The sequence below is a fragment of the Pezoporus wallicus genome, unplaced genomic scaffold (genome assembly GCF_028554395.1).
Source record: "Pezoporus wallicus isolate ANWC-B61680 ecotype Strahan unplaced genomic scaffold, APGP_CSIRO_Pwel_v1 contig_3486, whole genome shotgun sequence".
Classification (NCBI taxonomy): domain Eukaryota; kingdom Metazoa; phylum Chordata; class Aves; order Psittaciformes; family Psittacidae; genus Pezoporus; species Pezoporus wallicus.
In genome coordinates, this window is record NW_026642292.1 from 4,191,307 (window position 1) to 4,208,680 (window position 17,374).

Here is a 17,374-nt window from a genome sequence, read left to right on the forward strand (position 1 = left end):
TCACAATTGCGCTGCCATGCACAGTAGCATGGACTACTGAACATTTATGGCTGGCACTGCATATCCTTCCATGAACACCCTATTAGGCTCAAATAGACAGACTCTGCCCTCCGATGGGTATGCTCACTGCAGGCAGCACAATTTTGCAGGTCTTGATTTCTCTCATCCCTTACTTTGATTTTGGGATTCTGTGCTCATTTCAGTGCCTTCAGTTTGCACATTATCGTTTCAGTCATGACCCACCCTAGTTAGCTCCCTATAAATGCTAGCCCAGATTCATCTCACTTCACTTCTTTCCACAGACTTCAGTTAAACTGGATTTATCTGGCCAATGCCATCTCAGAACTGCCTGCAAAACTTACGCTCCGGAGGCTGTTTCTCTGACTCATTACTGGTGTTGCTGCATTTTCTGCTTGTGGAGTTTTTTCTTAGGGAGACATTTGTTGACCTGTTTTTCTGTGTGTAAAACGTCAGCACTTCCGCCAAGTCACTTTCACTACAATAGGGAGACAATGGGTATAAGTGAGGATTCTAAGCTTTTATGCGCTCACATAACAATGAAAGACAAGGAGCAACAAGGAGACTGAAAAGGGGAGTGGGGAAAAAAGGTTAGGCCAGACAAGTTAATAATTTGCTCAGTTCTGCAGGGTAAGAGCAGAAAGACAGGAACACGGCTTAGTTAAACCCAAGATTCCCACTGAAATGCCAGTTTTCTTACACAGCAGAAAAAATGAGGCATCCAGGAGCCTTCCCAGGACAAATAAAGAGCAAGTGAAAATTGCAAACACATGTTTGGGGAGATTCAGTTCACAGCTGAATTTGTCAGTCTTCTCCAGGTGCTCTCTAGAACAAGCAGTTATATTTTTCACAACAGAACTCAGCTCAGCCTCTGTTTTATAGTCATCTTTAGTAGTTTTAATTCAGCAGTGGGGGGAAAAGAGGAAAGAAGAGGAAAAAGCCTGTTAATTAGCCAAAACTGCAAGACAAACAAATAGAACAGTCAATATTTTCATTAAGCTCACACAACCACCATGCATTTCTCACTTTCTTTACAACAAAAGAGTTTAACTGCTCCAATGTCCTAAGTATCTATTGGTCCCAAACCAGTATCAGTTACTTGGCATTCATATTAGAGCTTGTGCAAGCTGTAATTCTGATTGTTTTGGTATCTAATATGCTTTCCTTTTGCTTTATAGTGCTGCTCAGACTTAGTGACTGGGTATAAAGCAGAGCAAACACCAAAAGCAGGAAGTATAGTGAAAGTAACAATACAAGAAAACATAACACAGGAATATAAGTTAGCATAGCAGCAGTTATAATCCTTCAAAATGTCTTCTGCACATCACACTTGTACTAGTCTTAGCTAGCCTGAGCTTTGGTAAAAGCAAAGTCTAAAGCTGGAACATGCTACACATCCCAATAGAGTTTAGACCTTGAGGGTATGCTGCAAAGTTCACCTTTTCTCCCAGACCAATGACAACAAAGGTGAAGAGGAAATATAAGAAGAAGAGTTGTTGGTAGAAAGGTGCTTTAAGCTTTTAAATGAATTTATCAGTGTAAGTATATTCTTCTACATTCCACTGAGGATGTTTAGGTGTAATTATCGTAGCATATGTATAACTAAATACAATGCTATCCATGGGATATCAAAGATAGAAAGTCAACAAGACAACCCCAGTTATTAAGTGGCAACATTTATTATCCCTTTTCTCTAGTGTCGCATTCACTGTACAGCAGAACAACTACTTAAAGTGAAAATCTATACCCTTTGCTGGGCTCCAAATGACTAGTTCACTGATTTAAGCTTTAAGCATAGTGCAAAGTGCCATCACCTTATCAGAATTTTCAGACATACCTGACACCTCATGAGAAGCATAAAGATCATCACTAGAAATTGTCTGATCATTGGCAAACTGGCTTTTACTGCTCTTTATCACACAGATGATCAGATGGTCCAGCAAAAATCTCCAGCTCCAGCCTGAAGTGTGCATCAGGCCATGATGGCATGGCAGCCAGTAACAAAGAAACAGAAGAGTTCTGACCCTAACAGGCATATCTTAACATTTCTTGCAAAAATCAAAATGACCTGATCTAGGACGCAACAGCCATTTTAGTGGACAAAGATATCAGAGAACCAAAAGCATGCTGTGGGCCCATGTAACCTGCATTTCTAGTGACAGGAGAAGACGCTATGGTATAGGGCAGTGAGACACCTTGAGCATCACTCTTTTACAGAACTATGTGAAAAACAGTGAGATTTTTCTTCGAGCCTGTAAGTCTGTTGCAGTAATAACTCTATCAATTATACTAAAATGTAAAATTAATTGTTTTCATGAGAATGTAGTTCAAAAAATACTATAAAGCCTCCTGAACTTAGTTAAAAAGCCTCAGCTATAACTCACTTTTAGTCACTAAGAGTGCTATCCAAACAGAGAAAAAGAGAAAACAGTTTCATAACTGATCATGAAAAAGAAGCAGTGACTGTCAACCTCCCCAGAGAAGATAGAAGGGTGTTAAAAAGGCAGGTTAACACTACCTGTCCACATACTGACAGGGGTCATTGCCCATACATGCATGTCATACATACATCAAATAAAGCAGTCAAAATTAATCAGGTTTTGTGCTCAAGAATCAGAAACTTTGAGGGCATAATTCCAGTTCACTGAATAATTTCAGACCTCTCCATAGTTAGATAGCTATAATACCATTACTTTTTCATAAAATGCTTTAAGGCCATGAAGAATATTTATGTGTTTCCAGAATACATTTCCTGTTAGACCCTTGTAAGTTTAAGACACACAAAGTTCAAAGCACGCACAGCTAGAAAATGCTAGTGTTTCATTGTGAAAGTAACTGCTTGCTCTGAACTGCCTTAGCAGGCCAAATAAGACACTAGGATGAAGACAGAGAGTATAACTCCCTTCTTTCCTCATCTAAGAAAGTCTAAACCTGCAGAGTTCCTGAAGATGGGCACCAAGCATGAGATTTGTTTCTGAGAGCAGAAACTTGAGAGCCAGAACCACAACAACTGTTCAACCACTGCAGTTCAAGGCCATCTGAGCAGCAGCTCTAGTTTCATTCTCCTTCCAAAATAACTCCACATTTACTCCAGCATCACAGAAAGGACACCATTAGCTCACCAGCATCACTTTGAAATTTACAGAGAGCAGGGCAACCATTGCTGCCCTTTGGTAATCTATTTAATGGTCAAAACATCTCTTAGATGTCCTCTAAGCACCAGATGCTGATGCTACAAGTGTTTGGTTGCTGGAAGAAAAGATGGAAGACAAGTTTTTGTCCCCAGCAAGAGCAGGAGGAGGCGCTATGGTCAATAAATGTACTTAGAACCCTTTAGATCGATCAGATCATCTTTAGAACAACCCCATCACTTTCAGGGCTGCAAGACCCTTTATCAAAAAGAGTAAAATCCATTCCTACCTTGCCTTGCTAATGAAGTTCTGAAAAAGTTCAGGATTCATTCCCTGCTCCTCTTCCTGTTTCTTTTTTGATTGCTTCTGAACCATCTGCTCTGTTTCCTGTTAGTAAGTAGTATCAGTAAGTGTCTCTATGTAGTTACTTTATGTTCCATGCACAGCTACAGCTCAAAGAAAAAAAAACAATTCTATGGCATCTAAGACAAAAGAACATAACTCCAAAGAGCCAAATTTTAAATATTTCACTGTGGGCAACAGAATGGATAAATATAGATAGCCCGAGAGACAGCATTCTAAGTATACACTGAACCTGATATAACTTATTAGAATTGATTTGCTGAGAAAAGAGTAGTCTTCACAAATACACGCTCTTCTCCAAATATAGACTTTGCTGGGACATAAGGAAATACAGAAAGAAAAAGAAAAAATCTTTCTAGTTTTGTTGTTTTCTGTCATAAATACAGAGTTCATCAGAATAGCTTTTATTTGAGCATCTATCCCAGAAGGAGTTTTTCAGAAAGGACAAAACCCACAAAATTATACTAGAAGAAACTCAATCAAGGAGGCCTGCTGAGGGCATCCACACTTCCTACTGTAAACTAGGAGCTCTCCTCTAGAGTTAATTTTTTTGTCACGCACTAAATAGCCAAGGTCTTACCTACACATCAAAAACATACTGCTTCAGCAGAAGCAAAGAAAGTAAAACAGTTCAGCCTGTGGCAAATATGCATTATACACTAAAATATACTGGCGTAAAAGATGGTGAACCTTTGTGTGTAAGAATGGGAGCAAGTTCTCAGATATAAATGATCTTTCTATTTCACACCAGTGGAACTTGTTGACACTAGCAACTGTATTAATACAAACATTTTTGTTAATTAAAATAAAAAAAAAACTACAAGCCTGTCTGAAATACCAATACTACCACACAAGCTTTATCTGACCAGACTTCACCTCCACTTCATTACTTCCTTCTGCTGTGCTGAGCATTCCCAGGACAAAAGGGTCAGACACTTTGAAAGATAATTCAAGAGGGAGAAGAAAAAGCCACTCTGGGACATGGTTCCACCCTTCATTACTTAAGTAGAAGTCTGGACAATATGTGATCTCTTACTTAGCTTGCTGGAGGTAGTTTTTTTGATTCTGTGTCATTACAGAAGATACATAATGATTAGTAGGAGTCCCTACTAAAGCTGAAGTTACAAGTCAGTGAAAGAAGTCTATATGATTCTAGTTGGAATCAGACATCAAAAAAAAACCGCATAACCAAAGAGTCTCTCAACGGCTTAAACATGTACGTCATAAAACCTCAAGTGATCTGTTCTCACTTGTTTTAACCTAGAAAATATGTTTATGCACTGTTCTATTACCAGTTACACAGTTTTATTTTGTGAATTTACTTAAGAGTTAGCAGAAAATCCTCATGTTTTAACATAATTTGAGTGGAAATTATATCCAAAGCAGCTGCATTCTTCACTCACCACAGAGCCACCCGAGTGTTTTGTGGTTACTCCTAACACAGTATTTCAGCGAGCATTAGGCATAGGAGACACTCCCTGGAACAGATTTATTTCAATACCAACCTTGCTTTGACAGACCAAGTTACTAGATGTCAGTTCTTACAAGGTAATGTAAGTGAACAACCTCTGCTAATGAGAAGGAGCTCAGAGGCCTATTTACAGAGCAGTGTCTGAAAGCAAAATTTAAACTACCCTTGTTCCAACGCTAAAGAAATGTTAGGAGCAAAGGAAAGGGGAAGCTGTTCTTGCAAAACAAGGATTACCATGATACCACTATGTTAAGAACAGCATATTCTATATCTAAAGAGGTGAAAATTACTTAAATTAGGATCTACTTCTTACTGAGCACGCAGAGTCCCATACTGCAGATAAGTAGCAGTTCCTCAGTATATCAAACACGTGGTAAAATACATATTTCATATTGTTCTACATAAGAAATATTATCTCTAAAGAAGCACCATAAAAACAGGGAGAAATGGGAAGAGGCATTACAAAACACTGGAACTGAAGACTAGCCAAAGAGAAAAAGCGAACTGCCAATTAAATTCCACTTTGACACTTCTTTTGATTTTTATGCACATGATGACCAGACTGCACATATAATTCAGTATTACTGTAGTCTCTCTGACAATTTGAACAGACAGACTACCATTACCAGATGCACAACTGCAAACAAGCCATGTAAATTACACAACAGAGCCTTTAAACAGACTGCTGTCTTGACTATGACAGCAGCCAGCAGAAGATACTTCAGAGCAGAAACCAAAAGAGCTATTAAAAGAAGAAACAAGAAAGAATTAGTCACCTTGTTATAACAGGTTATGAACTTGCCCAGCTGGTAAGCCAGGATACGACGACGATCATTTATTCCTAAATGACGTCTGGGGAGCAGCATCTTCAAGGACTGCTGAAGATTGCTGGCAGCTCGCCTTAGGAAGTGTACCACAAGCTCCTGCAAGCAAGAAAGATGGCATTAAGAATGGAGCACCTGCGAGATGTGGTGAGAACAGAGGTACTACAGCAGCTACTGACTGGCAAGAACTAAACACACGGTCCTGAGAAAATGAGAACACTTGAGGAGGATTTGTCTAAAAAGCATGGCAGATGAAAACAAAAAACAAGCAGCAAAATGCAGCAACAAAGAATCTCCTGTAAAGTCTAATGAGAACATTTCCAAAAAACAATCTGCAATCTTATATAGATAATCTGCAATGTGTTAAAGAAAGCCTGTGATGAAGCACACTGATATAAAACCCGCAGTGCTATCACAGGGAAGGGGATCTCGGTCAGATATCTCCACTACAGTGATCTAAGCCTTATTTCATCACTTTTCATGTATGCATATTATTACCACAGTCTCTCCACAGAAATAGATGACTACGTCTATAGCCATGTAATTCCAATCCCCCACCATGTCTATCAGATGCATCCTGTGGGTGTTTTGAACCCTTTCTGTCTCCCCTTGGAATTTGCTTTTGGTTAGGAGCAATGCTAACACATAAATGAGCAGCCTCACAGCCAAACTATTGGATTTCACAGCTCGCCTCGCACTGCCATTACTCCAGGCTGGTTTAATCTGTTATTTTAAACATTATTTTTCACAGTACAGCAGACAAAGTGACTCTCAATTTCCACTTGGAAAGGGCAGGGGTAACATTTTCCACTGAGTCGACTGATTATCCTTGACACACAATTTTATCTCTGAACTGCACTGGCTCTTTCCCTGGAACATGTATTCAGCAAGAAAGCTCAAGAGCCTACTGTACAAAGCTGTTTTAGGAAGGTTTGTGAGGGGATCTGGGCTTGCTGCTTGAAAATGTATATACATCAAATATAGGGCCTTAAAATACAGCCCAGAAAAATTAATCACACGGTTTTAAAATAAAAAATAAATACACAAATAAAAACATCTGTGCTAGAAAGTAACTTTCTATCCTCAGCGGTTTTCACTTTCTTCTTTTTCTTTTTCTCTATCTCAAATACAAAGAAGATTCCTAAATGCAGATGCTGGCAAAGGGTAAGACAGGACACAAGTGAAAAAGCTTAACTGGCTACCTGTTCTAGTTGAGTAGATGTATACTTTAATGCAACAGAAACTAGACACTGCCAAGCTATCTTAAAGAATCTTAGAGAGAAGAATTCAAAAGCAAGTAAGCTCAGAGATCAGTGAACAAGAATCAGTGAAAAATCTGAGCAACTTGAATATGAACCACATTCCAGTCATTAAGAGCTGACTACTCTTATTGCTGCTTAGATGTCAATCAGCAGCCCTACCTTGTCTGAATATTAAGAATACAGCACTGGCAGCTGGACTACAATAGACAACTATAATGTCAGTCGGACTTCAGCTCTTCCAAGGATGGGAACTGACTTCAAAACTCTCAAGGGAGATTATAGCTTGGCTTCTCAGTCTGGCCAACACAAAGCTTCTTACCATTTGCTCATCTTCTTTGGCAGTCCAGGCAGAATTCTGGATCTGGTCACCAGTCTCCTTCATCAGTCGCAACTGAACATGCTGTAGATAGGCAGAGAAAGCCCTGCGAGCTTGCACTTTGCTGCGAACCAAAAGAATCAGTCAGCTATCTTCAGGGTAGTAATGGAGTTATAGCAGTTAAGAACAGTTTATGGACGAAAGTACAGTCGGCAAGGACCTCCTAGATGCACCAATGTTGAAGCTCAAGGGAAGGAGGACCCTTTCACCCTGCCAGTGTTTTCAAGTCCTTCAGCTCACCAAGATGGGGTAGATATTGCAGGATACACAAAAGACCACAGACACCCTCCAAGATCACCTCTAAAAACTGAATGGTCTCCTTGCTTTCCACAGCCTTAGCCACTCTCCTCCAAAATCCAACAATGTGAACATCAGCAAACTGTGTATTTTTAAATCAAATTCGAGACTCTCTTGGGCCTCTGTCTTAGCAAGCATCTTGAACACCGCAACAAGAGACCATAAAACAAATAAATGGCTTGGTACTGGGTGCCAGAGTTATAACAAAGATCCTGCAATTCCCATTGGAAATGAAGGAATTAAATCTGTGAAAGTGAGCTCTTCCCTGCTGGCCCAAGGAAACAAGCCAAATTTCACTGAGCAAAGCACCACTGAAGAATGAAAGAACATCAGCAAAATCTGCTGTGCAGCTGGCTGAACATGTTAGGAAGCTGTGAGTGTGAACTGAGGAGAGTTCACTGGGGTAGGACTGGGAGGGACACATTGCTTCTCAGTCCCTCACAGCGGTAGTCACTTTAGTGTACACATCAACTTCTCCAACTGCCAAAAGCTTTGCCCAATTCTGTTCATTCTCATCTTGGCCTAAACCTCCTCTTCCAACATTCTGCTCTCCCAATCTCCACTCTTCCTCATAGTTTTCTCCATAGTCACTACCAGCTGTCCCTTGAATTGCAAACATAATTTCTCCTTCCCTTTTCATAAGAAAGTAGAAGTAAATGAGCTTTAGTGTCAGCTACTCTTCCATCACAGGCAATGTCCTAATCTTTTCTGTAAAATTATCAAGTTTCATCTTAATACAGTTTTCAACCCATTACTTTCCTAGAATATTATTCCAGACCTTACTGTTTTAATTATTAGAAACCTTCCTTTACTACCCAGCCTAACTTCCCTCATGAGCAGTTTGTATTTGCTTTTTCTTTCTCCAGCGTTGTCCTGTATCTTAAATAATTTCATCCCTAATGGGTCTCCCACCTTGAATATATTTATTAGCAATTACAGCCTTCCTTAGTTTTCATTTTACTAGTGTGAACTATCCACATCTTTCAGTATCTTCTAACAAAGCACCCACACTGGTGACATGATGAGACTAGCAGCTCTCTACCTGGCCAGTCACAACCTTCCCTGAACACAGGCGATAGCCACTGTATACGATATTACACATGAAATCTCAGAAGCATCTCAAGTGATAAACCCTAGACCACATTTGCATGCATACATGAGCTAGAGCTTCGCAAACCTCCTGCGATTAGAAAGCTTATATTTTTCCTTATAATTAATTTCCCGTTGATGAACACCCAGTTGATACAATTTCTGCTGTAAATTATTAGTTCTTACAGGCATGTCCTTGGACTTTGTGCTACTGAATTTTATCCTAGCTATATTATTCCTATTCTCAAATTCATCCAGCTCTTTCCATGTTTATTCCACTATGTTTCCCTCATGGTAATAACTTCCAAATCTTTTCCATCAGCAAATGAAATTTGCACATCTCTACATTTTGTGTCATTCTTGAATCACTTATTAAAATCAGCCTCAGACCAATTCCTGAGGAACCTCACCATTTTTTCATCTATTTCCTCTCTGCACCTTAGGAATATTCTCAGATACTTTTATGGTCCTAATGACTCCAGGTACACAAGTGCCTGAAATTTTATTAAAAACTCAGTTCACAAATTGTCTTCCTGTTTTATATGTCCGTAAATTTAATGGGCACTTTGTTACATGTTACATAGTAACATACGACATAGTAACGCTTATCGAGACCTTATCAATCTAGATAAGAATTGAAATTAAAACCAAAATAAAATACATTAAAAGTATCCATGCATCTACTTAATCATTAGCTTTTGATGCTTCTTAAAGACCATGCAGGCACAAAGGGGGAGAGGGGTGAATGAGCTGCTGCATGAGACTTAAGTTACTGGGTTGGTTTAAACCACAACAACCTGTAACTCAAACATCTCATGACCAAGAGATCAAGATTTGTGCTGGTAAGAATTACGGACCCCATTATCAATATTGGCACAGTAATAGTTCTTTGCCTGTACCTAATACATCTGTGGTTACAAAACAGGAAACAGGGGAAGTTCAGGTTAGATATAAGAAGTTCTTTACTGTAAGGGTGGTGAGGCATGGGAATGGGTTGCCCAAGGGAGTTGTGAATGCTCCATCCCTGGCAGTGTTCAAGGCCAGGCTGGACAGGGCAACATGGTCTAGTGTGACATGTCCCTGTCCATGGCAGGGGGATTGGAACTAGATGATCTTAAGGTCCTTTTCCAAACCTAACTGTTCTATAATTTGATGAAGAAGGTGCGTGTATAACACTGCCTCTCCTTTGGTGTGTGGAATATTGAAACCTGAGTAACTCCCTTTTAATTTTACTTCCCTGGGAATGGCAGTTAGGGGAACATGTTTCATTCAACTGTCACCTCTTCACCAGTATCACCCAGCGTGAGGAAGGTAGAGAAACTGCTTCATCAGGCTGACTAATGGAGAGAGGGGTGTCCTATCACTTACAAAACCTGACTGGAACAAGCCTGGTTTCTTTTTGATGAAAATTTCATTACTTCAGCTCCTCTAACTCTTGACTCCACAAGCAAAGCTTTCATCAATGACAGATCAGATGGACCAAGCCAAGCACAATCCTGGAGCATGAGGTCACCAGAAGCCTTACTTCTGTGGGGAATCCCAACAGTACTGGGTCCTGTGCAAGATTCTGCCACAAACACCAGAGAGAGGTTACGTTCTTGTCAGAAGTCAGTTCTGTATATAGGTATATGACAGCACCGATATGTTCATCCTCAAAACAGGTTTCAGAATCTTCCCTGTCACAACAGCAAACATCCTTGCTACAAGAAGACATCACAACAATTCTAAAATCCATTTGAAAAATCATAAATCTTCTCAGAAACTAAACTAAGAAAGAACAAGCAACAATCATTTTCCCTACCTTTGGACATTTTTCACAAAAAACAACGCTGCTTCTCATCTAGAAGATGTAAAATCTCCTATACAGATTATATATTATTACTCTTTCCTTTTGCCCTTCCTGTCCACTTGCAGATAGTTTTACTATCCATATTTAGTGGGAAGATCATGCTTCCAAACATCTAGTAAGACCCTGGTTGGTGTCATCCTATAGAATCTCCTCCAGCACTTCTCTTCTTCTCAAGTACCAGAACCGTGCATCAGAACATAATCTGTTCCACACTGTCATACTCAACAGCAGGCAATTAGATGTTTCAGTAACTTGTCACTCTCAGATGACCTCCTACCTTGCTCTCAGGAGGTGATTGAGCAAAGATTATTATCAGAGGTAAAAATGCCAACACCATAAATAAGACCACAAAAAGGAGACAACTAATGTTATGGAGAGGCAGCCAACATTTCTTGGATAGTTGAATTTATGTTTATACTCAGTTCTTTGTAAATGCAAAGAAATAAAGATGAATTTTAGAACTCAATAGCAGGCATCTTGCATTAAGAAAGAGAGGCATTTAAGAAGCCAGATTTGACCAAAGAACAGCTTGCAACACCAAATTAAAGACTAGCAATGGCAACTATGGCTTATCCATTATACTGATCCAACATGTAAACAGTCAGTCTTTGCAACTAATCTCCCTCCCATGCCAACTAGTTAAGGCAGCCCACAGTTAAGACAAAAATTCAGACCCCTTTCTCTAGGGTCCATTTATCTCTTAACACTTGATCATAATGTGCCACTAACTGCACATCCCCCATATTTTAACCAATATTAGCTGCAAGTCAAAATTCAAGACAACATGCAGAAATCTCTCACCTCAGGTTTCCATGCTTTTGAAGAGTTTGCAGCAAGTTGATCTGAATGTTTGTTTTCTGAGGAAACAGATCTCCTCCATCTCCAGGTTTCTTGTCAAGCTTTTTCGGCAACCTCTCCTTACTAGCAGTTCTCACCAAGTCAGAGAGCTTTGGCTTACTTTTCACCTCACTGTCCAAAACAGAGCCAACAGTTCTATCTAGCTCATCTTCATCTGTATCTACCTCCTCTTCTTCCTCACCTTCTGCATCTGACTTGAGGGACAACTTTATTGGTTCTGATGTCCCTGTAGTAGAAGAGAAATTACCTATGCTCATTAAGAAAAAAGTAAAAAGTTGGAAAGATTGTCCTGCTATTTATGCCCTTTGGTTTACCTCTAAACTCTTTCCTGCTAGGACAGAACACCACTATTTTAGAATAGTATCTTAACTATCGCTGCCCTTTATTATTCTATCTTTCTGCTTGTGTATCAAAGAGTTGAGAAACCCCTTTTCACAATATCAGAGAAGACACACCACAAGTCTTGTCTTAAATTTACAAATGAAAAAAATAATTAAAGAAACAGAGGCATTTTCCTATATTTTATACTGATTTTTACATATGTATGGAAATATATATAGACTCATACTTGATGCATATACTAATTCTTTGTAATTCTGTGTATCAAAAATACCAAAGCTATGACATCTAAAACTTCCACATGTGTCAATAAAGATCACATACATTAACACAGCACCAAAATAATTTTATAACATACAATCTCTCCCATTGCAGTCAGTATCACATAGCTATTAGAAAGAGTTTAGATAACAGCTTCAGGAAGAGCCACTTTTGATGATCATTTGCCTCTGTACCATTTAAATTTTTCCCATGTCAGACTGGATAAGAAGGATTTCTCTCTTTCCGACAGCTTAGAGACACTGCTGTGTAGGAGAACCAGCCTGGAAGGTTTCAAGTCTTCATCTTTGTTTGAAAAGGTGGAGGACTGTAAAGTCACACATACTGTTGAATTCTTGTAACCAAAAACGCAACTGCAAGATCATCTTCAAGAAAATATTATCTTTGGTCATTTACGCAGGCATGTGGAATGGTGGGAATGAAATTCCAGGCACTAAGAAGGCATGAAACTTGTAAGAAGAATGAAGTGAAAACTATTAACACTTGACATGAGAACTACTAACTTCAACCTCTGAAACCCTTTAGGGACTACAAAGGCCACAACAAACCCATTCACACACATTTCAAATGAAAAAGTCCTTGCTTATTTGGTTTTGACTGGCTGCTCATCTAAGATGTAGCCATGCATACCTGGTGATCCTGTCTGTGCTGCTTTAGACTTGCCATTGCATCGCTGGCGCTTTCGTAACTCCAGTGAAACAAGCTTTCTCTCGTAAAAGAGAGCATGAGAGTCTATAGCTTCAAGCCTCATATCCAGCTTTTCATTGAGACCTGCTCTGGGAAGTATAATACAGAGACATCCTCAATCTCCCTTTATACTTCTCTTCCTGATGCCAAGAGAGACTTAATAGATTAATTTTCTTCAAGAAACAGTTTTCCTGACAGGGGGAAGAAGTAATTATGATCGGTCTAACTTTGCTCTATTTAAAACCTGCAAATGTTTGAAGCGAGTCTTGGAAGTACTTTATAGAACATCACCTCAAAAGCCTCAAAATGTACTTATCTATAGTCATGCTTTCATGATTGAGCAGCTTCTGTCCACTGTGCAGCTCAAGCACAGTTAATAAGGAAAACTGAATTTGAAGAGTACAAAACCATGGAGGGGAGTGAGAAGACAGCACATGGATCCTAGTCCAGCCTTCCAAACCTTTTATGTAGACAGCTTGTTCTTCATTGTTTGCTCAGCGTTAAGAATTTTAAAACAATCTAAATGAAAAATTACAACCTTTCTACAAGTTCTGCCTAAACCAAGGGAGAAAGAGCCCCAACAGATTGCTTAAGGAGAACAAACATAACCTTCTACCAATGCACAAAGATCCAGCAAAGTGCTCTTTATGATGTAAGTGGGAACATCCCCGGAAAACCCTGTTGCTCCATTTATCTTTCAGATCTAGCAAAGTGAATACATGGGTATATGAAAACCAAACCCCTCATGCATTACAGGATCTTTAGAGAGAATTCAGTGATGAGGTTTATCAATACAGTAGGAATGACAAAGTAGGAAGCCTAAAAGGAGCAATTTTATGATCCAATACAACAAAACTTAAGCTCTCCACATGCTGGGATCCCCTATGCTCACTGTATTTACTTTTCTAAAATCAGTTTGATAGATAACAGATAGAAAAAGTGTTGACCAAAGACTTGGAAAATGAAGCTGCAAAATCTAAATTTAGAATAAATCCTATGAAGTACAAATTATTTAAGAAGCTATTTACCGGCATCTCCCAGTGGGGAAGTTTCTTTTCATCTTGCCCCTACAAAGGGAAAAATGGCAAAAATTACCTTCTGACTGGATTAAAATGCTTCCAAAGTCTTTCATAAGCACAATGAAAAAGTCACATTTACAGAATTCCTCGTGAGTGCCATCTTAAAGAAGAAAAAAAAAAAAAAAAGCTCTGAAAGAGGAAATCTGAACAGCTCTTCTACAACTGATGCTTTCATCTGTCTTAAATTGGAGAAGGTGTCATTTGGAGCTACCCTCCAGACACCTCTCTGAAAGTACATAGCGGGAAAAAAAGAAAGTAAATTTCAGTGCTTACTTTACATGAGGACAAGCTCTAATGTGACTTTAAATTTGAAACAAAAGGTAAGCAAGGACCACCTATAATCCCTTCATAAAGGAGCTTAGGTGCTTGAAGGTTTTTCATGTCTATAGTAATATTTTTTGTATTTTTCTTTTTGCCCTTGGATTCAGAAGGGCAACATATAAAACCTCCAGAGTCACTGGCACACAAGAGAAGAGATGTGCAACTATGACCACTCCTGTAAATCAGAAGCTGCTGTTTATAACATCGGCTAAGCGAGAAATCAATCCTTTTCATGCTGTTTGTGCCTTCTGCTTCCTTCTCAAACAGAAAAACTTTCTACCTGTCCTTAAACAGATGTGTAGCCAGCATGTAGTTCATTGATGTCTTGTACTGTAAAAAGGATCTAGAAAAACAAAACACAGGAGGTATCAAAATAGAACTCAACACAATGAAAGGCAGCATAATACAGAAATAATAATCTACTACAAATATCCCAGAAGTGGATTGAGACAATATGCTGTACCATAACAGAAAAGAGGAAAGGAGAAGACCTATCACTTCTCAGCTGAAGATCCTGGTGAGGTAAGAGACACAGAGAAATATTACAGACTGGATAAAATCAGAAAAGCATAATATAGCATCACTCACATGACGAGTCCTACATTGAGCTTATGGCCTAAGGACAATACACAGTATGTGCAGCTCTAGGATGTAAAAGAAGATAGCAGGAATGGATTATCTGAAGTGAAGACATTTTTATTCTGACAGAAAAGCAACATCAGAAGCAATGCTTGACATGCACTTAGGCAAAGCGGCAGCAGTTAAAAACAAGGGATCAGGGAAAAAGTAGAAAAAAGCATCTTCAACACTGAAATAAACTCTATCAGAACCCTCAATATGTGTCTTTCCAACTGCCAAGTCAGTTGACCTATATACATCTAACACAGAATTTCCCTCAACACAGAGTTTTGGTGCAACGCTAAGCCATCCTATTGGATTCTTACTCTTACCCATAAAGTCCCCATGTTAATGGGGTAGGGAATATCCGGATGAAGCCTCCTCTCCGTTCATTCTCTTCTCTCACTCGACAAAGAACTTTTATCTTCAAATAAAAAGAGACAAAAAAAAAGTAATCCAGCAAAATAGATACAATGAAAAATGAACCCTAAAAAAATCTCTGAGTTTCAGAGGACAAGACTATTACTGCAGTCCTGGGAGTGGGCTGGGTACACATGAAATCCTTAAGCAATTTTAATTCTGAAAGAATCTCTCACTACTTGGAGCACATATGGCATGACTGAGGGTAAGGGAAGTACCAGCAGTGAAATCCAGCAGTTCTATTTCAAGAATTTTACTTCTGTCGTATTTTTCATATACATGCACTTGCTCTTTGCTGAGCAAATAACCACACACATTGCTTGAAAGCCAAGGTAAATAAGAGAGGTTTAATACCCTACTTACCTCTTCCATTGAGAGACCTAGCACAGAGGTGCCTTGCCTTCCTGTTACTTTTTCCCTGCCTGAGGGCATTGAGTTTTTCACTTCAGCATCACCAGCAGACAGAGGACGGGTACGCTGTAGAGACAGTATAAACCCAGATTTTTCCCTTTTCCTCTCTCAACTTACTTTAAAAAAACAAAAGTTATATTCAAATTCCAGGACCCCATTCCCAGCAGAACCTACACTCCAGAGTACTACAGCCAGAATTCACAATTCCATACTGCAGTGTTGAAAAGTCCACACCCCAGTGTGTACTAAGTGTGACTATTCACATTCCTAGTTCTTAGCACAACAGGACTCATGATTCAGGCAGCAGTGCCAATATTTACACCCCTGGTCCCTTTCAAAAAACATGAAACATACCCAAAACCACCAAAGTCAGGATTTCGTACAGAAAAATCCCCACCCAAAGGACATTAGAGCCAGTGTTCACACTCACAGGCCCCAAATACACTTGGATTAACACCTCAGTGGTACCAGCACCATGATTCTCTGTTCCAGTTGTGTTGCTACACTAGAACAACAGAACTATAAATCAGTGATGAGATAAAGTTGTAGGGAAAAAGTGAAAAATTCAGTTCACCCCATTATTCTCCTGTTACTATTGCACTTAATGGACATATCTGCAAGTAAGATCATGCAAATTTAAGAAATAAGAAAATACTTTGCAGACAGTCTCTCCAAGGACATTCTTAACCTGATGAGCAGTCCTATTCAATTCTAACAAAAGACAGGAATACAAACTGTCTTCAAACTAGCAGGATTATAGAATCATAGAATCGTTAGGGTTGGAAAGGACCTTAAGATCATCTAGTTCCACCCCCCCTGCCGTAGGTAGGGACACCTTACGCTAAATCATATCACCCAAGGCCTCGTCCAACCTGATCTTGAACACTGCCAGGGATGGAGCATTCACAACCTCCCTGGGCAACCCATTCCAGTGCCTCACCACCCTAACAGGAAAGAATTTCCTTCTTATATCCAACCTAAACTGCCCCTGTTTAAGTTTTAACCCTGTTACCCCTTGTCCTGTCACTACAGTCTCTAATGAAGAGTCCCTCTCCAGCATCCCTATAGGCCCCATTCAGATACTGGAAGGCTGCTATGAGGTCTCCACACAGCCTTCTCTTCTCCAGGCTGAACAGCCCCAACTCTCTCAGCCTGTCTTCATACGGGAGGTGCTCCAGTCCCCTGATCATCCTCATGGCCCTCCTCTGGACTTGTTCCAACAGTTCCATGTCCTTTTTATGTTGAGGACACCAGAACTGCACACAATACTCCAAGTGAGGTCTCACGAGAGCAGAGTAGAGGGGCAGGATCACCTCCTTCGACCTGCTGGTCACGCTCCTTTTGATGCAGCCCAGGATGCGGTTGGCTTTCTGGGCTGCAAGCGCACACTGCCAGCTCATGTTCATTTTCTCATCAACCAACACCCCCAAGTCCTTCTCTGCAGGGCTGCTTTATCTTATTATCTTAAAATCCTAGCAAGACTGAAATCTTTGAGCAAGTTCTTAAGCACATTTTAGCTGGTCTTAGGACCAGTTCAGATAAACTGCCTGTTAATGTTATAGAAGAGCCTAGCTAGGAAGGTCTTGTGACTTCATACAAAATTTAAGTCTTCTTTTAGTGCTATCCTGAGCAAAGAAGGCAGAAAGAGCCTTCTTAATCCAGAAAGAAAAGAAAAGCATGAC

At 39.7% G+C, this 17,374-nt stretch overlaps 1 protein-coding gene across 1 annotated transcript in view; it reads right to left on the reverse strand.

The window, feature by feature from the left end:
• TTLL5 (tubulin tyrosine ligase like 5) overlaps positions 1-17,374 on the reverse strand; it is a 133,662-nt gene that overhangs the window by 71,116 nt on the left and 45,172 nt on the right. Inside the window, 10 exon segments of the mRNA XM_057428591.1 lie at positions 363-496; positions 3,439-3,536; positions 5,760-5,906; positions 7,389-7,509; positions 11,482-11,764; positions 12,787-12,932; positions 13,872-13,910; positions 14,524-14,586; positions 15,194-15,285; positions 15,645-15,758. Of these exon segments, the coding sequence (XP_057284574.1) occupies positions 363-496; positions 3,439-3,536; positions 5,760-5,906; positions 7,389-7,509; positions 11,482-11,764; positions 12,787-12,932; positions 13,872-13,910; positions 14,524-14,586; positions 15,194-15,285; positions 15,645-15,758 (1,237 nt within the window).